Source organism: Gopherus evgoodei, chromosome 2, assembly GCF_007399415.2.
Source record: "Gopherus evgoodei ecotype Sinaloan lineage chromosome 2, rGopEvg1_v1.p, whole genome shotgun sequence".
Classification (NCBI taxonomy): domain Eukaryota; kingdom Metazoa; phylum Chordata; order Testudines; family Testudinidae; genus Gopherus; species Gopherus evgoodei.
In genome coordinates, this window is record NC_044323.1 from 117,973,196 (window position 1) to 117,997,842 (window position 24,647).

A 24,647-nucleotide genomic window follows, 5' to 3' on the forward strand; every position below is an offset into this window, starting at 1 on the left:
AAGCGCTGGTAAGTGTCTACACTTGATTACCAGCGCTGGATCACCAGCGCTGGATCCTCTACACCCGAGACAAAACGGGAGTACGGCCAGCGCTGCAAACAGGGAGTTGCAGCGCTGGTGATGCCCTGCAGATGTGTACACCTCCTAAGTTGCAGCGCTGTAACCCCCTCACCAGCGCTGCAACTTTGTGATGTAGACAAGCCCTCAGTCTATTTGCAAGGTCCACAGGAAGGAACTCCTGGGAAGATGGGGGATCTGCATCTTCAAAGACTCATTGTCATGTCCTAATGGCTGATTAAGACTGATAATTTACTGTCTGGTGGGAGTTTCCCAAGCACATACCCACACGGTTGTAATAGTTACATAAGCAGTGTTCCTAACTCCAGATACAGAAATGATACATGCATACAAATTGGAGAAATACACTCAGTAAATCGTAATCTTTCCAATGATACCTCACATGACCCATTTTGCATAAAGCATATCTTAGTTTTGCCATATTCATATCATAACAAAAACACGAAGTATCATGAAATTTGTGATTAAAATTGCAGGAATTGGCAAAGCCTTTGCTTGTTGCTTTTCTACAACAGGAACGGACTTAAAAATTATGTTGTTCCCCTCCTGGAGCAAGACCCTGTTTTGTTTACCTTTCGGAATAGGTGGAGATTTGGAGACTGTTTACTTTTTTTTATTCAGCAGTCTGAAGGCTTTGGATTTCTCTTTTAAAGGTTCCAGGAATTGCAGCTGTTTAAAACTCTTGGAAAAATTAGCTGTATTCTGGGGTCTTCTCTAGGGAATGGGGAATGTGAAGGCCAATCTTAGAAGGACAGGGAAATACGGAGGACCAACCCTAGACTACTGCTTTGGCATAGAGACTGATTGGAACCCTAGTGTGGAGGATGGACAGAAGTTGTCCTTTTCCCCTAGTAATAAGGAACTGTGATAAAATGACCCCATGACAATATCCATTAGACCAAATACTCATAAAGTATGAAATATAGCCATAATTTACAGTATATTCACTAGATTCTTTAGTATTGTCAGACATGAATTAAGAACACAATTTTAAGAATTAATTTTCTTGGGAGAGCTTGAGAATATTGTCTTTTGTATAAGGACAATTGAATAATATGCAGATGGTTGGGGTACTTTCTATTTTAATTTTAAAATATCCTGAATCCTACTACCCTTATGTAGTATGGACGCAGTGCACTATACTGATTATTGCATGGATCTGGGAATCTAGGTTAAATTTCCAGTTATGTTACTGATTGTGTGTGACATTTTGGCAGATAGCAACTTTTTTCTATACCTGAGATTCCTGACCTGTCAAAAGGGGATATTACCATCTTTGTAGAACAATGAGGTCCTTTGGTAAATGGATCTATATTACTAAATCCCAAGAGATAATTTTAACTTGAACTAATATGGTTGTTTACTATTTGTGACAAATGTTAAGTATTGGAAAAGGATGGTTGGTGCCTGGCTTCTGTTAGTGAATCAAGCAGGTGAAATAAAATTCTTAAATGCATTCTGTTCAGCTGTAGATGAATACATATTATATGCTATTTGGAGAGTTCAGCTAAGAGTCTCAGTTGGTATTTGGTTTATTTTTCAGGCAACAAGACTATTACAGACATCTCTAATGTACGGCTTGTCTAGTTGAACCTAAGTTAGAGGTTTTTATTAACACACAAAGCGGAACACTTTTTGTTTTTACAGCACAATGTAACCACTTTAACATTATATTAGTCACCTTCATATTAAATGATTAAAATTGCATTATATTTTGATTTGTACAAAAATGTATTTTTTTTTTCACTAAAAATGTTGTTGGTGCAGATCCATCCTGTGACAATAGCTGGGAAGAGTATGAATGTTTCAGAGAACTCGCTGGTCAATGGTTCCTCATTAGCATCTCAAGTTCATGCTGCTGCTATTAATGGAAATAAGGGTGCCCTCCAGAAGCTAATAGCAGGTAAGTGTTCTCTTTATAGATGCATGTCTCAGCTGTCTAAAATTGGCAGCTTTTCACTCCCGTATTTAACTTCCAGTATTACTGTCCTTGTTCTGATCCTAAGTGGAAGTATGCTCTTAGTAATACCTGTAAAAATATGCAGTCATGTTTTTATTATCTATTGTCTCTGATGAATTAAATAATATTAAATAGAAAATTTATCATTGTGATTAAATAACTGTGATCTGACCAAGGAGGCACATTGGTTTAAAACATCTGTTTTGGGAAATTTAACATTTTGACCAAATTCCCCTTTGCGTGAAATTTCATGTGGTTATACTCAACAAAGGTGACTAAATTTCTGGAAAGTTTGGTAAAGTTCTCTCCAATTGCTTGAGTCACCTGAATGTGTGGAGAAGCAATGTTTTATTACTACACAGAATTTCAGAAAAATAAACCAAAACCCTATTTGTTACTTAAATTTTGGTAGTGTTCTAGATTATTTCCAAACAGTTGAAGACCCAAGGCAAAATTCTGGTCTCATTGAGTTGAATGGAACTAAGATTTCACAGTATCAGAGGGGTAGCTGTGTTAGTCTGGATCTGTAAAACCAGCAGAGAGTCCTGTGGCACCTTATAGACTAACAGATATATTGGACCAAGAGCTTTCTTGGGGTAAATACCCACTTCGTCTGATGAATGTAGTGGAAATTTCCAGGGGCAAGTATATATATGTAAGCAAGAAGCAGGCCAGAGATAATGAGGTTAGCTCAATCAGGGAGGGCAGTTGAGGTGTGAAAACCAAGAGAGGAGAAACTGCTTTTGTAGTTGGCAAGCCATTCACAGTCTTTGTTAAATCCTGAGCTGATGGTGTCAAATTTGCAGATGAACTGAAGCTCAGCAGTTTCTCTTTGAAGTCTGGTCCTGAAGTTTTTTTGCTGCAGGATGGCTACCTTTAAATCTGCTATTGTGTGTCCAGGGAGATGGAAGTGTTCTCCTACAGGTTTTTGTATATTGCCATTCCTAATATCTGATTTGTGTCCACACTCCCTCTCTGACCAACGGCATACAGTTTGCAGTTTGTTACTTTTTAAATAACTTTGGAAATGGATTCATTTAAATTTTGAAATGTAATTGTTGTTGTGGGCTTAGGGCTCAATTCTCAGAGGTGCAGAGTAATTGCAACACCTGCTGAGACTGTGGGAGTTCCATTTGCTCAGTACTTTTGAGAATAAAGCTCTTGGGCCTCTGACGATAAGTACCTTGGAAAGACCAAAGAATTTCATTAGTATTTTTGTTGACTATCAAATGTGCAATACACCTTTACATTTATTAGTAATACTTGTTAGATTAACAGTTTAGTGGGAGATATAAAGAAATCACTCAATTTTTGTTGAAAATATAAAATTTACTGGCTAAATACATCTGTTCAGGCTACAATTTGAAAAATGAGCAATCTTCAAAACTCATTTTATTGCCTTCAGACAATGCTTATATTTGAGGTCTGTCCCACCCATTAAAAAGCATGAGAATTGAGCAGTTTCACTATCTTAACCAGGGCAAGTGTGTAAATGTACAAAGATCTTAAATGATCTGAACAATGAAACTCTGTCTACAGGGAAATTCAACTGTTTTAAACAAATGGTTTTCAGAAATGGTTCCTCCTGAACCAGTATTCAAAGTTGTTCAAGTGCTAGTCAGGCAAAGATGTTATACAATTTCAGAAAGCATGATTAAGTCTTGCTGGAGGCAGTAGTAAATTGAATTAGGAAGTGATATTTAATTGTTTTATCTGGTTTATGTTGTCACCTAAATTGTTCTCTCTTCAGAGCCAAATAAGCAAATCATGCCCCTTTAACTAACTACAATGACCTAAGGATGAGAGCAAAGAGAAAGGAAAACAATGAATGAATTAAACTAGCACAGAGCATGGATCCTATTTACAGGCTACATATAGATCTCTGAAAACCATATTTATAAATGGTTTAACTTTCTAGCATAGAAAAAGTTTGAAGGAACCACCACCAGCATTATCTGCTGTTTGAAGTGGAGATCCTTGATGGGGCTGTGTGGATTTTGAATTTTCTGACTTGGGAAAATAAGAGCTCGAAGTACACTATAGAAGTTTTTCTGCCACACATTTGCTCCCATTCAAAACCATAGATACACTAGTGTTCATAAGTTTCTGCTTGCATCAAGTTCTCTGCAGGTAAACTGGAAAAGGTTTCTATTGGTTAGCCAAAACAAGACTGAACTTGTCAAATGACTGGGCAATTATCATTAAAAGCTGGCAGCAAAGAATTATGCTCCAGTGTTGGTGAAACTGCTTTTCTTATCTCCACAAAGCAGCAGTAAAATAGCCTTGTACTGTGTTCATTTGAAGAAACATGGTACAAGTATTTGCTGTATATTGCTGATGCAGTTTGTCACAAACAGCAGAAAATATTGATCAGAGCTGTAAACAAAGAAATAGTAGTTCTTTCAAGGACTGTTGTGTATGACCCAGATAATGTTGCTCTGGATTCCTTATGGATAGCAGGGAAAACTACAGGTTCTTTTCAGCTTTCGAAGTTGCTGCAATATTTGGCAAAGAGAAGGTAAAAGCTCTCATGCATTAACAGGATATGACAGACTCTGCATTTGTTGGGAGAGGGGAAGAAAACCCAACCACTTCCTGGCAAAACTGTAATGCCTGGCTTGACATCGCAACAGTATTTCTTGGCGTTTCATCAGGAACTGCTGAAACTATTGGTAGATGCCTGAAAGAAATTGGGCAGTTTGTAGTATGCTTGTGTGACCGTGCCAGTGCACTTGGTAGTATTACAAGGCAAGATAGTACTTGCTTTAATGTTTTAAGACTGTTCAAGATCTTTTGACAACATTCCACTAACCAGCCAGTTTTGCACAACTTCTCACAACAGCAATATGGCAGGCTGGGTAAAAGAGAACTTCCTCTTTCTATTAGGGATCCTTTTTAGTCATCTGCATGTTTCTGTTTGGTCCCCCTGTTCTAATGAGTGCATGTGAAGAAGTCTGTTTCCAGGAGTCAGGGTGAGCAATTTTTCTGCAGGAACAGCAATCCCTCAGATCAGTGGATATTTAAACCCTTCCCTGCTTATCTTATTGTGGGAAATATGCATGCCACTATAACTAAGTCTGCAAGTTTGTCATGGACTTTTTGTGCCCCCTGTGACTTCTACAGCGGCCGGTGCAGCTGGCTCTGGGTCTGCCCGAGCAGCTTAGGCAGCCCATGAGCTAGTCCCACTGGCTGCTGCTGGGGCAGTCTTGGGCCACTACCCATCTCCCCAGCAGCAGCAGGAGGAGTTTGGGTAGGGGGCTCAGAACTGGAATGCAGGAAGAGATGAGGGCTCTGGGCAGCGATTATCTTGGGGGGGCTCCCTGCAAGTGGTAACATGTCCCTGCCTCAGCTCCTAGCTCTGCCTCTGGCTGGAGGCACCGCCCCCACAGCTCCAATTGGCCGTGGCTCCTGGCCGATGGGAGCTCTGAAGCTGACAGCACACAGAGCTAAGGAAGGGACATGTCACACTACTTCTGAGAAGCTGCATAGGGAGCCTGGCAGCCCCGCCAACCTCCCACCTCCACCCAAGCACTTGCAGTGATCCTGGACCACCCGCCACCCCAGCACCTGCGGCGTCCCCCCATGTCATCACCCACAGTGCCCCCCACGAGCCCCCGCCGCACTCCCAAGATTTAGTCAAGGATATAGTACAAATCATGGATAGGTCATGGGCTGTGAATTTTTGTTTACTGTCCATGACCTATCCATACTTTTACTAAAAATGCCCATAACTAAAAGGTAGTCTTAAGTATAACTACATAATGTATAATTAAGGCTATGTTTTAGTCACGGGTGTTTTTAGTAAAAGCCACTGACAGGTCATGGGCAGTAAACATAAATTCATGGCCTGTGACCTATTCATGACTTTTAGTAAAAATACCTGTGACTGAAACTTGGCTGGGTGCTGGGGGTTGGGGAGAGTGGAAGAGCGGCAGTCCAGGAGCACCACAGGTGCTGGTGGAAGTGGCCCAGGAGACCCTGCTTTGGGGGGCGCTAGGCAGTGCGGCCTGGGACCCCTGCTATTCCTGGAGGAGAGGGAGGGGTCAGGCCGCAGCGTGTGGCTGGGACCCCTGCTGATGCTGGGGGCAGGGGGGTTGCTGGCAGGGCTCCCTACCCAGCTCTGCGTCCCTGCAGCTCCTAGGTGGTGAAGGGGTTATGGGGCTCAGTGTGCTGCTCCCACCACAAGCGCCAGCTGTCGCAGTTACCATTGGCTGGGAACCGCGGCCTGTGGGTGCGAGCAGCCTGCGGCATAAAGCCTCCCCCTCAGCTCCTTTGCCTCTAGGAGCTGCAGGGCCTTGGGAGCTGGGGAGCCCTCCACCTTGAGGTAAGCGCCCCCCTCTTACATGCCCAAACTGCTGTTGCTGGCCCAGAGGCTGCCCAGCTCAGACAGTCCCTAAGCCAGCACCAGTGGCTCCAGAAGTCACGGAGGTCATGGAAGGTCATGGTTTATGGTATAGTACATGCATCTAAAGAAAAGATTGTAGCTCTTTTGTATTGTATGATTCGTTGACTACTATTTCATGTTGTCCAGTGTTACGTGATCATAATCCAAACTGTAAAATCCTTGGAGCATGGGACCATCTCTTCTGTATCCTGTACAGCACATAGTCTAGATATTTGTTAGGTACCAATGTAAAGAAAGAGACAGATGTAAAGAAAACATCCAACGTAGCAAAGTGGAAGTTGCCAACATTGTTTTACAAATTATACCCAGTTTGTGATGAAATTCGTGTAAAACTATGAAGTGAGAACATAAAAGCTTTTAAGAGCCAAGGAAGAACTGCACCATCAGTTTTGGTTTCCATTGTTTATCGTTAGCATAACTATTACATCCTGAATGAAGTCCCAGATTAATGACCATATAAAATAATTAGGTGAACAAGTGACAATACCCATTTCTACTTATTGCTTTCTAGTACTGCTACTGAAGACTACAACTTACCACCTTGAGCAGCAATGAACAAACATTGTAAGCCTAGAAACCATAAAGAAAATAAGATGGCATTCTAATTTACTTCACTATTACACATTAAAGAAAATATATGATCTGCTGGCTTCCCTAAAATTGGTAAATGTATCACCTAAAACAATTAGAATTCGTTACTTTTTTAAAACCGTGTAGTGTATGTAACTAACGTTGATGGTAACTGTTAGATTCTAGTTTATTTTCTTTATCAAAGAGCAGCTACATGTATAACTAGGGCTTAATTAAAAAAAACAACAACCAAAAATCCTTTGAGTAGCACTAACCCTAACATATCAAAATAATTTTTAATAAAACCTTGCCAATAACTTCTTTTCATGCTGTTAGATGTAGAATGCTATACAATTAAGTGTTAAGGCACCTAGAACTCTTTTGTTGGTGTCTTATAATTATTTACATCTAACTAAATAAAATGCACACAAAACATCAGTTTCTCTGCACTTTGCAAGAACGATTCAGAGCAGTATTCTCACCCACGCACTTGAGGCCTGTATTTGCACACACAAAGAATTGCATGTACACAAGTACAGGCCAGGGCTAAAAATTACCCCTTAATAGCAAAGTGTTGCACTGAGGTGGTGTTGTTTTGACTTAATATCATTTTGCAAAAAAATCCTGTAGAATATTTATTTAGTTTTAAAAATAGGAGATTTTTAATACCTAACTACACTTCTAGAATTAAACAATCAAAGTACTTTTTGTGGTGCATTATTTTTGCTTTTGTATTGCCTGCTTAGTCTAATTTACAAAATTCAGTAAATTGCAACAGTTCTCTCAGTCATTAGTGTAAATTAGCAAGGCTCTATTGTAATTAATTATTTTTGTGCATCTGTACTTCATGCTGTTGGCTGGCATACCACACAAAAAACTACTATTGTGGTCATTCCAGTCCAGCCAAAATCAGAATTGTTTTGTGCATCAGCTCTCTTATTTCAGGGATGGATGAGACAAGGCCAAGGGTGAGTTTTTTGTGATCATTGAGTGTAGTCATGGGCATCATACTGTAACTAGGCTGATGCATGAAGATTATAGTTAGGTGTCTAGGTAAGGTTACAGACAGACTCAACATTACAAAAAAAAAATCTAAGTTGTTTATATTAAACTTAGCTTCTGAGTTGAAGAGACCTTCCCTTGCTAATTTCAGCTTCCTGAACTGATGAATGGCTAGCTTGACTAATGCCAGAAGTAGTTTGATCAGGAGTGGAGCTAGAAAGAGTGTTTTCAATGAATAGTTTATTTGCTGAAAGACTGTAGTTTTGGTCAAACTATTTGCGATGTTAACACACATTTGCCACATTGTTTGACAATTTTTTCCTTCAACTTAGACGCCATTTACAAAGTGAGATGGTACCTCCCCTACAATGAAAGTATGCCCCTCTTGCCTGACCAAAATATTCTGTCTCTCTCTGCCACCAAGCCTTTGTGGTTTTAAAGGTGGTCATCAGTACCTTGGTTTCTTTGTTCTGCCTTTAGGGATTTTCCACTCTCCAAGCCCCTTTCCTGCTGAAAAACTTAGGCTGTAAGTCTCCTGTGTAGCCACTCTATGCTGATGGGAGGGAGCTCTTCTGTCGGCATAATTAATCCATCCCCAATGAGCGGTAGCTATATTGGCAGGAGAGTGTCTCCCACCAGCATAGTGCTGTCCAAACTGGTGCTTCCGTTGTTGAAATTTGTCAGTCAGGGGTGTTGGGGGGGGGGGGAGCGGAATTTCACACCTCCGGGCAACAAAAATTTTAGCAACAAAGGTGCTAATGTAGACATAGCCTCAGACAAAATGTTTTCCTGAGTGTTCAGCCCTCCAGTTGTCCTTAGGTATTAGGGCATTCACCTGGGGTGTGGGAGACCCCGTTCAGTTCCTTCCTGTGTCTCATATGGAGCAGAGATTAGATCACTGGACTATGGGATATTCTGGTGTGGGTATAGCCCAGTCTCTCCTATTGAGGCTGTTCAACTATATATAAATAGTCAATGGAGCAGGGATTTGGATCTTCCATCTCCCAGACAGGAGAGATGGAGATAGACCCACACCAGAGACCCGTTCCCCAGAGAGAGTGCACAAGAGAAGGGGAAAAAATCATCTTATGTCCCTGTACAGTATGGGTACCCAAAAAAACTTCCAATACTGAGAGCAAGCAACCCCAAGCAGCACCTGCAGTGGTACTGGAAGTGGAGCCTTCTAAACTCAGGGACACTTCAACAAGCAACAACTCCAAGACTACACCCTCAGTACAGTCCTCATCAAGTCATGGCAAGAAGTGCACATATTGTCCATCAGTACAGTCTTCAGTACTACTTGACATGGTTACTCCCAGGGAATAGTACCCAAACTCACTGGTATAACCCAGATTCCTCTTCTATGAAGATTTTTGTATCCTGGAAGAACCCAAAATCCCCTCTGCCAAGGGATACTGAAAGGGTTTTCTTGCCAGTACTGACAGTTCCTCTGGATCTGGCCTGTCTTCCAGTGCTACCACATTATATCTCATGAAGACTCTGCCTCCAATACCAATGCAGTTACAACTCCTTCCTTGGCCTTTGATACTGACACCTGTAACGCCTCCCGATAGACACAGGAGAGGACGCTTCCTTGGACTTTGTCAAGGATTCCGCCACCTTCCTGTTCCAGCCTCTCTCCCTAGGGTGCATCAGAAGGATGTGATCCTCAATAGACAACTGACTCATTAGCTCTGAGTTCTGCGTCTTATTCCTTTCCCTTATGCCCCAACACAGTGGGCTTTTTGGAATCATTGGGTACCCTATGACTAACAGTTCTAAAGAATACTGTCAATGGGTGGACCTGTCAAAACCAGCAGCCACTGAACCTTGGGACCCTCTTCCTCAGGGTGAGCCTCCACAAGAGTGAGGCACAGAGGAGACGCCACCATCCAATAAATCTCCCTCCTCAGCAGATGAAGCAGTTATCCCCCCCCCACTCCAACTCAAATACAAAACTTTTCAGAACTTCATAAAAAGGATTTGCAGAAGCCTTATACATCCCTTGGTAGGAAATACAAGAACTTCAGCACTCCCTTCTGGACATCTTCTAGTCCTCTTCTCGGGGAAAGATTGTTACTCATCACTGACTTCTTATTACAAGCCTGCACAGTGTTCCAAACACCAGTGACCATTTTACCTACTTGTAAATGGGGTGATACAAATTAGTATGTACTGACCAAAGGTTCAGAGTACCTTTTCTTCCACCCTACCTCTAACTCTTTGATCATCAATGCTGTCAATAAAAGAAACAGTATCAGTCTAGATCAACCCCCTCCAACCAGGAGTTTAAGCACCTGGACCTTCCCAGCCATAAAAGCTATTCTTTAGTGCTGTGCAATTCAGAGTTGTCAGCTATCAGGACTTGACAGCAAAATATAAGTCCACAAATTGCTCCAAATTTTCTCATTTTGTTGATCATTTGCTTCAAAACCAGAGGAAACCGTTTCAGGCTCTGATCACAGAAGGCCAGGTGATCACTTAGATTTCCCTTCAGGCATCACTCGATGCAGTGAACATGGCTTTGCACACTCTGGCAACCGCTTCAGTCATGCGTCAAGTACCATGGTTGCAATACTCTGTCCTCCCCATGGAAGTACAGAATACTCTGGACCTTCCATTTGAAGGATCTAAGCTTTTCATTGATGCCATAGATGGATCCCTCCTCTCATTCAAAGATTCCAGGGCAACTTTGTGATCCCTTGACGTCTGTCTGTGCACCTGTGACAATAATTAAATACTGTAAGCCGCAGATAGCTCAATTGCCTCTCCCAGTCCACTGACAAATGTCCAGAAAGAGGTCCAGATTTCCTGATCAGGGGCCATCCTATACAGTGAGATCTCAGTAGGCAACTTCCTCTAAGCAACTGTTTTGACTCATTAGTTGAGCGTTGTGAATCATCCCCTTTTCTGGATCCTTTGCTGTATTATCCCACTCTTTTATGAGGACCACCCCTCTCATTTCGTACTTCCTAGGAGCTCATCACCTCAGAAAGATGAATCCAAGAGATAGTTTCATTGGGCTGTCCAGTTCAGCTCCATCCCTCTTTTCAATACCGTCCCCATCCTCTTTTCAGGGAATCTTCTCACAAGGGTCTTTTATGAGAGATGATACAATCTCTTCTGCTGCTTCTGGGATGATCAAACCCATTCCAATGGATTTCCATCGGGAAAGGGTTCTACTCCAGGTACTTCTGGGTTCCCAAGGAAAAAAGGAAAGTAGAGACTGATTTTTGACCTCAAGGCTTTTAAACACTTTTGTCCTTACTGAGCAGTTTAGGGTGGTAACCATGGTACTGATAATTGCATATTTGGATCCAGGCAAGTGGTTTATTGCCCTCTGCCTCCAGGATGCGTACTTTCATGGAACTTCCCCTGGGTGCTTCCTATGATTCTTCATTGGCAAGGACCATTATCAGTACCACATCCTGCCCTTTGGCCTTTCAGCTGTCCCAAGTGTCTTCACAAAGGTCCTATCTGCCATTGCAGCCAGTCTTTGTCAGATGGGAATAATTTTCTTCCCCCATCTTGATGACTGGCTTCTCAAGGATTGCTCCTCTCTTGAGATGCATTTGGCAGCCAGTAAGGAACTTATTCCTCTTCCACTCTCTGAGCCTCTGACTCCATGTGAGAAAAGTCTGCTTTCACTCCTCTACAATGAATAGACTTCATCCGAGCCATACTGGACTCCATGTCTACCAGAGCATACCTGTCCATGGACAGGTTTGCTATAGTGTCCAGCCTTATTTCCACACTACAACAGAGTCCTCAAACAGCAAGAGCTAACCTTTTGCTCCTGGACCACGTGGGAGCCTGTACATCAGTAACACTACATGCAAGGCTGGCTCAGTTCTTTCTACACCCCTAGCAAGCACAAACTGCTCAAATTAGTGGCAATACCTTGGAGGGTTCTCTGCTCCCTAAACTGGTGGAAAGATCATTGAAATTACTGTGTGGGAGTTCCCTTTTCACATCCTTCTCCCACAAAGATTACCACCACAGATGCCTACCTTCTGGGTTGGGACACCCATTGCCAGGACTTCACTTCCAGCACTTTGCACACATTTTCCCAGCACTACACTATCATGTATGGACTAGGGCTGATGTGGCCTTTGGTGTGCTCTACTGAATCTATCTTCTCAGTATCTTCCTCTGTAATTGGGGTACTGTTTGGGAATCTTATAGGGAGCACCCATTGGACAATAACTCAAAGAAGGAGGAGAGGTTACTTAACTTGTATAGTTGCAAGAGTAGCTGCTTTCCCTTTATGGTTGCTCCATTTGGAGTCCTTGTCTCTGGTCTTCATGGTTGAGAAGGAACTGGAGCTGCAGTGGGTCCATCACTCTCTCTGCACCCTTGTACTGGAGTGTAAGGCACAGATGTGGCTGCTACTCACAAGGATTTCTAATTAAGACTGCATGGGTATGCGCACTGCCTGATGGGAAGCACCTGTAGAGAGACAACATCTTGAAGAGTTCCAGTTATTGTACAAGATAAGTAACCTCTCTTTCTGGTTCAGGTTGAACCGAATCTCTTCTCCGCCCCCCCCCCCACCTTTTTTTTATTTTAAACTTCCAGTGACTCGAAAAGTCAATTAATTCCTCAGCTTTAATCAGGAGGCTCTCAGACTTACTGGAAACTCTGACAGAGTGTCCAAGAATAGAGATGACAGAGAACTGCAGGAGGTAATTCCATAGCAGACAAGAGACCACAAAATGCAATGCCATCTATCACAAACAAGGTGAATACTGGGAGTTAACTAAGTACTGTAGTTACTTACCATTACTTGGAGTCTGTTAATAACTCTAGTTCATATAAAATCATATGTTTTCAGCAGGTAATAAAGCAGAGTACAAGGGTGAGGCAGTGGACTAAATGGAGCACTTTGAGTATGGTACTGAATCATGCCTGTTCAAAGTCAGACATTGTGCTTGACTGCCCAGAATGGAAAGAAGTCAGGGATTCAAAAAGAAGTAACGGGGCATACTCGCCTCTCATGAGCGCCCTCTTGGCTGAGTGCAGGCCCCTGCACACACTCTGTCTGTGGTGGGTCTCTGGTGACTCAGCCCTCTGGTCAAGTCTCTCACACTCTGTCTCTGAGAGCAAAGCAAAACCCCTTCCAGGGTACAAGTTCAACAGCAGTCTCTCGGTGCCCTCTGTAACATCTCACTCAAGTTGTTCCCAAGGCTCCCTCCCTGGAAACAATGTCTTCAGACTCCTAGGGCTTTTCTGGCTGCAGGTTTCCATCTGGGCCACTATAGTTCAGTTCCCCCTTCTGGGGTGCTTCAGTGTCCAGTCCATTTCCCCCACTGGCTAATGAGAGGGAAGGGAGCGATTTGGCTCCACCCACTACTCCGGTTCCCAGCCCAGTAACCCTGTAGATAGCAACTGTGCATAGGCGCCGACTTCCCCACTTTTCTGTGGGTGCTTGCCCCCCCGTCCCTGCCCCCACTCCACCCTTTCCATGAGGCCCCACTCCTGCCCTGCCTCTTCCAACCCCTTCCCCAAAGTCCCCGCCCCAACTCCGCCCCCTCCCTGCCCCATTCCAACTTCTTCCCCAAATCCCCACCCCAGCCGCACCTCTTCCCTGCCTCCTCCTCTGAGTGCATCACGTCCCCATTCCTCTCCCCCATCCCCCACCCACAGCGTACAAACAGCTGTTTGGCGATGGTCGGGAAGTGCTGGGAGGTAGGTGGAGGCGCGGGGACGTGGCACGCTTGGGCGGGGCGGAGGATGTGGGGCAGGGGGAGGGGAGCTTGGCTGCTGGTGGGTGCAGAGCACCTACCTTTTTTCTCCAGAGTACCCACGTAGTTGGCGCCTTTGGCACTGTGTCCTTTTATTTAAATTGTTTTGCTGCTCTAATTCCCTGGGCCACTTCCCCACAGCCCCACGCCATCTTCAGCCATACCTCAGGGCCTTGTCCTAATGGAGGCCCAGCAACCAGCCCAGGCTCCTTCTCTCTCTCTCTCTGCCTTCCTGCAGCTCCCTCAGCCACCCACATGCTATTTATGCTCCTCTAGCTCCAGCAAGGAACTGTCCTCACTCTGGCCCTGCAGCTCTTCTTATACTGACCTCTTGGGCTCTAATTGCCTGTATCCCACACTGCCTCTCTAGGCAATTTGGAGGGCCCTCTCCACCGCCCTTTTCTGGGATGGGGGAGTTTCAGAGGGCCTCAGAGGGTCTGGTATACCCCGTCATAATATGTACCTGGTGAATAGTCTGTTTAAGATTTGTGAGGGGAATCTTCCTAGCACTCCATTCCAGGTTTGCCTTTAAAAAATACCTAGGGGACAGATGATGGGACCAACGAGAGGGGAGGAAGGGGTCTAGAGCAAGCTGGATGGGACTCATAAAGAAGCCTGTGCTGTTGACCCTGCTTTTAGAGTCCAAGGGTAGCTTTCCATAAGCAGAGTGATCTGGAATTCCCCTCCTCTCAGAGGTGAGGGATCGAACTAGTGATTTGTGGTTCCAACCAGTTACATTTCTTCCTAAATTTGGAAGAGTGGGACTGGCCGGGAGAAGTTGTCTCTAAAGCAGCCATGTGGATATTTCTAACTTGAAGACATGATCGGGGAAAAATCCCGTTCTGAGGTTAAGAAGAGACCTAGGGAGGTTGGTCTATGGCTTGTACAAGAATATCGGGGGGTGGCAAGTTATGGATGAGTTTACACTACAGTATGTCTGCTACAATATCTGTACACTACAGTATACAGTATGTCTGCTCTTTCCCAAAGAAAGTTTCAAAATGTCTTTGAGACTATGTACCTCTATCCAGAAGCATGTCAGGGCCTTCTCGTTGGACCTTGCCAGTGTACTCAGTAGTTAAGTCAGCATTGACAAGACAAATTGTAAAATACGAAGACTGAAAGCATTGTAGCAGTTTTTGCAATTTTGTCTACAGTAAGGGTGACCAAACTTACTGACCCTCGGAGCTATATATGAAAATCTTCAGAAGGTTGAGAGCTCAGGGTTTCAGCCCAGCTCCGGCTGAAGCTTCGAGCCCCAGCAGATCCCTGCTAGGCAGAGGTCAGGCGCGGTGCATGGGGGACCATGTGGGATCACATGTGCCGCCTCCCCGATTTTTGTTAGGGTTTGCTAGCCCTGCTCTTGGTCACATAGTGCTGCAGAGCCCCCTCCCTGCACAGCAGCTGCTGGAGTCCGCAAGCTGGGAACTGCACCCAGCTGTGGGGAGATGCAGGGGAGCTGCGGCTTTTGCTGCTGCTTCTTCCTGTGAAGCTAAAGCAGCAGCCCCTCTGTGCAGCTCCCAGCTTTGCTGTTGCTGCCTCTCTGCGTGGAGCTAACACCTAGGAGCTGCAGGGAGGGGCTGCTGAGGGTGAGGGGGAGCATGCCCAGGAGGGGACGTGGAGGGGGGCGAAACTCAAACCTTTAAATTGTGCATCCCCCACTCTCAGCAGGCACCAGTCTCTGGCAGAAGCCTCTAGCCCCACCACCCAGCTGCAGGGCAGAAGCCCCTAGCTCCCCGCTCCTGTCTGTTAGGCAGAGAATTGAGGCGGGCGGGGGATGTAGCAGGCTCTATGAGCTGCACTTTAACTGTAAAAGAGCCACATGCGGCTCCTGAGCTGAGGTTTGGCCACCCTGGTCTAGAGACTCATGAGGTTTAATTCTTGAAGCCCCAGCTTTTGGAGTCGTGATTATATTAGCATCTTAGCTTTCATTTACAAAATATAATTTTCTAGCCTTCATGATTGCAGAGAAAACTTGAAAATGTGAATCTTAAAGTCTCAGTAACCAGAGGACAAATAACAATAACCAAACATTATTCTTTTATATAAATATATCTTGGTTTTAAAACTAATTCCGTTATATTGGAGGGGAGGGGCAATTCATGTTTTTTGAATGTTTGGAATTGGTAGTCCCAGGATGCTGCAAACTGAAACAGGAATGACTGAATATGTATTATGAGCTAGTTGTGTTCTGCACAAACGAATAAGAGGGAGGAAGGAATCTGCTGCATGGCCATATTAACTTTCAGTGGGTTGTGGCTCTGGGCGCAGGGGGAGTTATGAAACTGCATGATATAATTGGTATAGTATTCCTCAGGTGTTTGTTTTTATATTAAATATGATTTATTTATCCTGCTCCCAAATGTTCTGTTTCTAACGTGTTGCAGATTTTTATACCGATGATACAAAACGACATTGTAGAAGTTGTCAGGTGGGAGCTCAATTTAGACAGCTTAGTAAAAGATACTTGGGGCATTTGATACCCAGGAAGGTGGGGGTTAGTTTCTGTTTTTGACCCCAGGAAGCAGTTAAGGCTTTTGGCACTGTGTGGATGCATCTTCATTCTCTCCCTGCTGTGGGTGGGAAAGGAAATGATCTGAATTTTTTTAGAAGGGCTTGAACTTCAGATTTCCCATCCCAACAACTCTTGGCAGCAACCAGCTGATTGACTCACCCTGTGCCAATATTTGTATCCAAAAAGGGATGGATAAGCATACTAGCTGATTGTTTATGCTAAAATGATGAGCAGTGAAATAGATGATAATATTGATGTTAAAATCAAGTTTCACAAAGTTTCTCCTTCTGTTCCTTATTATGGGATACGGTAGAAAAAAAGTAGGGACTGATCTGTTTTTACAGTAGCCTTCATAATTGTGAGTACTTCTTTTAACTATTAAAACACTTACTGTTGGGGCAGCAACTTCTGACTAAAGATTGTTTTGTCTGTACAGATTCCATGCTTTCTCAAATGCATAGTAACATTTTACCTTTGATTAAGCTTTAGTGATGCAACGTTAGTAATCATCTTTTGTATAATTATAGGAAACCCTGAGTTGAAAGATAAAGACGACCAGTTTGGGAGGACTCCACTCATGTACTGTGTGTTGGCTGACAGGCTAGATTGTGCTGAGGCCTTGCTGAAGGCAGGAGTAGGTATAAATAAAGCTGATCATAGCCGGAGAACTGCTCTCCATCTTGCTGCACAAAAGGTAATTAAATAAAAATGCCCTAATACCTAATGCTCAGCTAATGTTGCCACTGGCATTAAGTTTAAGAAACTCTTAAATAACTAAGTAAATGATACCCAGTATTTTCAAAGGACTCTACTATTCTCTAGGCCATCATGCTATAAATGTTAGTGTTTTGGAAAATGTTTCTAGGAATTTGTCTTGTGCAACAGTTAATCTCTTTATTCTCTCTCTTTTTTGTGATTTAAACATATAGTTGAATTCATTTGTCATTAGTCTAGTGGCCCTTTGTTCTAATAACTTCCCTTCTAGGGAAAGCAATTCTTGTCCATTTCAGAGTAGCCAGTTCAACGAAGTTCTGACTGTGTAAGTTTGCTCATACATTCAGTGATACATGTTGGAGTATTGTCATTGACTTGAATGGCTACAGCACTGTGCATTAACTATCTATCAGTGCCAGCAGCAACTCTGAGAATTTCTTAAAAGAGGAAGTGCGTGAAGAGAAATTTAGATACTGTATTAGGAAATTCATTACATATCTGTTGTCCCTTCTTCAGTTATATCAATTTGTTTCCTATATATTAGGGCTGTCGATTAATCACAGTTAACTCGTGATTAACTAAAAAAAAGTAATCATGATTAAAAAAATTATTTGCGATTAATCACACTTTTCATTGCACTGTTAATAGAATACCAACTGAAATGTATTAAATATTTTTGGATGTTTTTCTATATTTCAAATATATTGATTTCAATTACAACACAAAATGCAAAGTGTGCAGTGCTCACTTTATATTATTTTATTACAAATATTTCCACTGTAAAAAATAAAGAAATAGTATTTTTCAATTCACCTCATACAAGTACAGAAGTGCAATCTCTTTATTGTGAAAATGCAACTTACAAATGTAGATTTTTTTTTTTTGGTTATGTAACCGCACTCAAAAAAACCAAAACAATGTAAAACTTTAGAGCCTACAAGTCCACTCCGTCCTGCTTCTTGTTCAGCCAATCGCTAAAACAAACAAGTTTGTTTACATTGATGGGAAATAATGCTGCTCTTGTCTTATTTACAGTGTCATCTGAAAGTGAGAACAGGCATTTGCGTAGTACTTTTGTAGCTGGTATTGCAAGGTATTTATATGTCAGATATGCTAAACATTTGTATGCCCCTTCGTGCTTCAGCCACCATTCCAGCAGACTTGTAGGCTCTAAAGTTTTATATTTTTATTTTTGAGTGCAGTTATATTTTTATACATAATTTTATATTTGTAATTTCAACTTTCATGATAGAGATTGCACTACATTATTTGTATTAGTTAAATTGAAAAATACTATTTTGTTTTTTACTGTGCAAATACTTGTAATCAAAAATATTAATATAAAATGAGCACTGTACATATTGTATTTTGGATTGTAATTAAAATCAATATATTTGAAAATGTAGAAAACATCCAAAAGTATTTAAATTAAATGGTATTCTATTATTCTTTAACAGTGCGATTAATTGCAAATGATTTTTTTAAACACTTGACAGCCCTACTATTTATTTATGATATATCCATCACAAGTGGCAACAATAAATATAATTTAGTCATGAGGGGAATGATATATATGAAGAGTATTTAGGATTGGGAGGAGTATCCAAAGTAATGGGGAACCAAGCAGGTGGGTAAGAGGAAGGTGAGATCAGCTGGTCAGCCAGCACATAGGTAGCAAGTGCTTCTGCACCAACTAGGCTTGGAGAGGAATTGTAGGCTATTCTGCAGGGGAGTGACTGCATGGCAATGAGTATGAAGAGGTATAGCTGGTGGAGAGTAGCTACAGAGCCAGTCAGGAAAGGACCGCACTGTTTTAAAGGAGTTGCTATGAGGGCAGATCATGGCAATTGTATATTGAATTAATGACTTTTTTCTTTTAACTTCTTAATTCGTAGTTATGGTTGAGAATTTAATTGTTCAAAAGTTAAGGTCAGTTCAGCCATGTTCACTCAATTGTGTGTTAAACCATGTAATTTATACTGCTTTGTTTTCACCTGTTCACAATTTTCCAAAATATTTAATTTTGCATGTGTGTGTATATGTATATGTTTGTTTTGTTTTAGACAGAGCTATAATGAAATAGGGTGAAGTTTGAATTGTGAAATATTTCATGATCATAATCCTTACTGAGGGCTAGTGTCTGTGCTTAGTATGAAAAGAGAAATGTTTTGATTTAACAGTTATGCATGTGCAACGGGTTAAGGCCAAATTCCGGCTTCAGGATCTGCTAGAGTGGACCCCAGTACCTAGTCAGATGCCAGTTGAAGTCAGTGGGGACTCTCAATGGACATAGGGGTCTGTTAGTGGATCCCAAAGCAGTATTAGGAAATATGCCAAGTCAAATTGCTTACAAGTTTCACTGGGAAATGCTGAAAATCATGTAAACTGTGTAAGATGGTCTTCTGTAATTCTCTATTTGTTTCTTTTAAAAGTAGTATTAATTGCACCCAAAAGTTCTTCAGCTACACACAACAGACAGTAAAAATTGTTGCTTGATAAATGTTCTGAACGGTAACCCTATGTGTCTAAATGCCCTAAGTAACCATGTAAAGACATCCTGAAATATTTTATTATGTTGGATTACCTTTAGTAAGTGGTCACTTCTCCATGGTGACTAGACTTCTACCCAAAATTGGTTTTAGATATAGAACTACTCTTTGCTAGGAGTCTAGTTGACCTGTTGCTCCTAAAGCATACATTCTGAACACACATAATTATGTATGAGAGACTCTGTTCTTTTCATAGATATGTATATTGCTGTAAGATGTTACACTGAATCGCCAGTGTAGTCCGTTCTCTTTAATTGTGTATATGTAACTGGCAGACAAATGAATGTTTTAGCTACAAGCAAACTTTTTGTACGTTAAAAACTTAATTCTATTAAGTATTTCAGATCTTTTTTATTTTAAGAATTTTATAAACAAAAACATTTTTCATTTCAATTGAGATTTAATCTTATATAGAATTCTCTTCTGCTTCAGAGTTTTCAACCACCTTTATTAATACTACGTATTAGTTTTTTGAAGAGTTTGTTACAAATTTCATTATATGAGGTGAAGATTGCACGTATGTTATATTTTCCATTCCTCCTTCCTTTGTTGAATGTAAACCTTAAACTGTTTCTCTGTCACTCAGGCATGTAACAAAATATACAACCTATGCAAAGTTAACATTCAGAGCAACTTTAGTTCCTGAAAGTTTTGGCTCTTGCATTAAAACTAGATTTTTTTTTTTGCATTAAATAGGAAATTCATTTAACAGCAAACTGTAATCCAAAATGCAACATATATGGCAGAGTTAACATATGTAAAGGGACCTTACACATCTTTTTTTCCTCAGTTTTGCTCATGGAGGTGGAAACCAAACTTGCTGTTTTGCCTCACTGCTCTTTCTTACACTTGCTTCCTGATTGATATTTGAGCAGTTCACTCTAAATCTTAATAAAAATGAGGTCCTGTGCATGCTCAGTGTGGCATTTATAACTTTGTTTCGAAACAAAATCTTTCAAATTAAGAGGACCTCATGTGTGATTTATTATTTTTGAACCCCAAGAGGTTCAAAACTATTGAGATGGGTTAAGTCATGAGATTTTAAAAATATATTTTGAGTTCTTTGTATTTGCCTTCTGGCTTTTGATCTTTTAGGGTTCATAGTTTCTAACCTTTGTGTTGGAGCAAAAAAAGAGAGAACTATTTTTTTTCTTCAAAACAAAAGGTGAGTTTCTCTCATTATCCTCTGACCAGAAGAGCTGGGGCTTTAAGAAAGTTACCAAAAAATGTGATGTTCACAGTAAAATTGTGTTAATTAGCAACAGGCAAAGTAAGCTGTCATGGGATAAGAGGAAAGGTCCTCTCATGGACTGGTAACTGGTTAAAAGATTGGTAAGAAAAGGTCAGTTTTCAGAATGGATAGCGGTAAGTAGTGTTGTCCACTAAGGGTCTGTACTGGGACCAGTCCTATTCAACATACTCATAAATGATCTGGAAAAAGGGGTAAACAGTGAGGTGGCAAAATTTGCAGATGATACAAAGCTGCTCAACATAGTTAAATTCCAAACAGACTGCGAAGAGCTACAAAAAGATCTCTCAAAACTGGGTGACTGGGCAGCAAAATGGCAGATAAAATTTAATGTTGATAAATGCAAAATAATGCACATTGGAAAACATATAATAATTTAATAAATGGAGATATACCCATCTCATAAAACTGGAAGGGACCCTGAAAGGTCATTGAGTCCAGCCCCCTGGCTTCAGTAGCAGGACCAAATACTGGTTTTGCCCCCAGATCCCTAAGTGGCCCCCTCAAGGACTGAACTCACAACCCTGGGTTTAGCAGGACAATGCTCAAACCACTGAGCTATCCTTCTGAATTAGCTGCTACCACTCAAGAAAGAGATCTTGGAGTCATTGTGGATAGTTCTATGAAAACATCCACTCAACGTGCAGTGGCAGTCAAAAAACCAAACATATTGGGAATCATTAAGAAGAGGATAGATAAGAAAGAAAATATCATATTGCCTCTATATAAATCCATGATATGACCACATCTTAAATACTGTGTGCAGATGTGGTCGCCCCATCTCAAAAAAGATATTTTAGACTTGGAAGAGACTCAGACAAGGGCAACAAAAATGATTGAGGTATTGAATAGCTTCCATATGAGGAGAGATTAATAAGCCTGGGACTTTTCAGTTTGGAAAAAATACGACTAAGGGGGGAATATGATAGAGGTCTATAAAATCATGACTGGTGTGGAGAAAGTGCATAAGGAAGTGGTATTTACTCTTTCTTATAACACAAGAACTAGGAGTCTCCAAATGAAATTAATAGGGAGCAGGTTTAAAACAAACAAAATGAAGTATTGTTTCATACAGTGCACACAGTCTGTGGAACTCTTTGCCAGAGGATGTTGTGAATGCTAAGACAATAACAGGGTTGAAAAAAGAACTAGGTAAGTTCAGGGAGGATAGGTCCAGCAATGGCTATTAGCCAGGATGGACAGGGATGGTGTCTCTAGCCTCTGCTTGCCACAAGCTGGGAATGGGCGTTAGGGGGATGAATCACTTGATGATTACTTGTTCTGTTCATTCCCTCTGGGGTACCTGGCATTGGCCACTGTTGGAAGACAGGCCATTGGGCTAGATGGACCTTTGGTCTCACCCAGCATGGCCATTCTTATGTTCTTAACATGGAATTAGGAAAGCACTCTCTTAATTCATTAAGGACTCTGTGTCACTTTTTATTTTGTGAGCTCTTGTGAGCATGCAGCAAGACCCGTCAAGAACTTTTTGAGAAATCAAATAGCACCAACCAGTCCTCATGAGGAGGGCTTTAAATTAGGTTTGCACAGGGATGGAGACCTAAACCCGGCGGTAAGTGGGGAATTGTTTCCTCCCGGTATCCCACAAGGAGGAGGGTGCAACAGGGGAGACCTCCTGATTCATACTCAGAAAGTAGGGCAATCGGCTAGTAATCTTAGATATCTGTACACCACACCAGCTCCCAATCGCAATCCTCTAGCTTCTTCACCTAGCAACCTGAATGCTTTTCAGTTAGTGTGGGAAAAGCTCAGTTTTCCCCACTAGAAGAACAGCAATAACCCCTCTCTATAAACACTCAGGCCCTCCTGTCAGCCAAGGAACTCTCTGCAGAGAATGGCAACTGTTCTTCCTTGATGCAGTGAAAGCATTTAACTTTTCTATCCCCATCTGACCAGGGGGTACGTACATCAGAACATGCAAAAAGAGTTGCAAGATTTTCTTACAGACGGGAAAATATTGTGTTTTTTCTCCAAATATATGATTAAAAAATGAACCTGCTCAAACTTAAAAATATTGTAAATCATTTGGGGACTGAGACTTAGCATGTGAAATTACAGTAGGGGTAGACAACCTATCGCATGGCACGCGAACTGATTTTCAGTGGCACTCACACTGCCCGGGTCCGGGCCACCGGTCCGGGTGGCTCTGCATTTTAATTGAAGCTTCTTAAACATTTTAAAAATCTTATTTATTTTACGTACAACAATAGTTAGTTCAGTTATATATTATAGACTTATAGAAAGTTATGAGACCTTCCAAAAATGTTAAAATGTATTACTGGCATGCAAAACCTTAAATTAGAGTGAATAAATGAAGACTTAGCACACCACTTCTGAAAGGTTGCTGACCCCTGAATTACAGCATGTAAGGAAAATGCTGAGAGAGAGTTGAGCAGCTGAAGTTGTGGGTTGCAATCATATGCCCTTATCAAACCTTAGCTGCAGTACCTCTGCTACTACTGCTGTCATTAATGGTCCAGTTCTGATATCCTTGCTAACTTAAGTATAGTATCTTTCTCCACAAGTAGTTCTGTTAATGTCGGTGGAGTAAGATGCTACTTAATGTGCAGAAGGGTGACTAAATTGATCTTAAATTTGTAGGTCCATATGGACTCTCAGCTTAATTATCATCAACTGTGAGGTCAAAACATGTAATTCTTATTTTTCAGAAAAGGGACACGTGACTGTAACTCTCCAGATGTTTCATATTCAGGCATGTGATATAGCGATTTATGTTTTAAAGGATACTATGTGTGACTTCTTTATAGCCCAACTGTACAGTTATTTGCCTGCCACAAATAAGCCTATAAAGCCTCTGAACATAGAAAATTCAGGGTGCCCCTATAACATTTAAATGCTAAAACTTCCATGTGTGTCTGATCTTCCCAGAATTTTATGAATTCTGGTTTATTCAATAGAGGTTCAATTGCCACATATGCTGGAAATACACAGATTCAATTTAGATGTCAGTAGTAGACAATAGAATGATTTTATAAGAGTGAGGTGAATGCAGAAGAACCTTTGAAAGAAAATAAAATCTGTCAGGGAATACGTGGAATCTGATGGGAGTAAAAGGTATAATCATACTGAGAGAGGATGAAGAGTCCTCCAAATATCTGTCATTCTTATACTGTATTTTAGATCTGCCAAAATACGTTGGCACTGTGGGAAGAATCAGGTTTCCCAGCTGAATTCTTGTCTTTGGCCAATTAATTTGCAATTAAAATCTCTCTCCTACTACAGTATGCTCCGGAAAAAGAGAACAATCCTATTCTTTGTCTCTGCCAATAGAGCATAGCAAAACCACAAATACCTGTTTTAGAATTAAGAGCCTAATGTCACAGCATTCATTCCCTTAAACTTCCAGTTCTCTGACTCTGGTGGTAGGGGAGAGAAAGATAACAGCTAGTTTTACTAATTTTTGTCATTCACCTTAGTATTCTAATGGTGAGCATATTTGTCCTTGGCTTTAAGAGGAAGACTTTATACAGCTGCAGTATTTGCACCTTTACAGCAAATCTAATACTTCATTTGCTTTTAATATTGAAACTGAGATTTTTTTTCCAGTGTTTATCAATTTTTCCCTATACAGTGTTTAATAAAAACAAGGCCATAAATGTTTGAAATCAAGTAACTCTCTAAATCATTTTTAGAGATAAAGAATCAGTGTGTTTCATATAAGCAGACTAAGAAAACCAACTTTATTTAAAATGCTCACATATATATTTACACATCCTTTGTAAGGTACTGTATTTGCAAATGTACAATACATGTCAAATTGATAATGCCATTTCTTGGTTAGGAAATCTGAAAACCTTACCACCTGCTTTGTGCTCATTT

The 24,647-nt window shown here is 41.4% G+C and overlaps 1 protein-coding gene across 7 annotated transcripts in view; it reads left to right on the forward strand.

Annotated features, from left to right (window-relative positions):
• INVS (inversin) overlaps window positions 1–24,647 on the forward strand; it is a 222,671-nt gene that overhangs the window by 18,840 nt on the left and 179,184 nt on the right. For all 7 annotated transcript variants that reach the window (XM_030551589.1, XM_030551587.1, XM_030551588.1 and 4 more), the window contains 2 exons: window positions 1,846–1,981; window positions 16,802–16,968. In XM_030551589.1, the coding sequence (XP_030407449.1) occupies window positions 1,876–1,981; window positions 16,802–16,968 (273 nt within the window). In that variant the 5' untranslated portion in view covers window positions 1,846–1,875. The remainder of the gene's footprint in view (window positions 1–1,845; window positions 1,982–16,801; window positions 16,969–24,647) is intronic.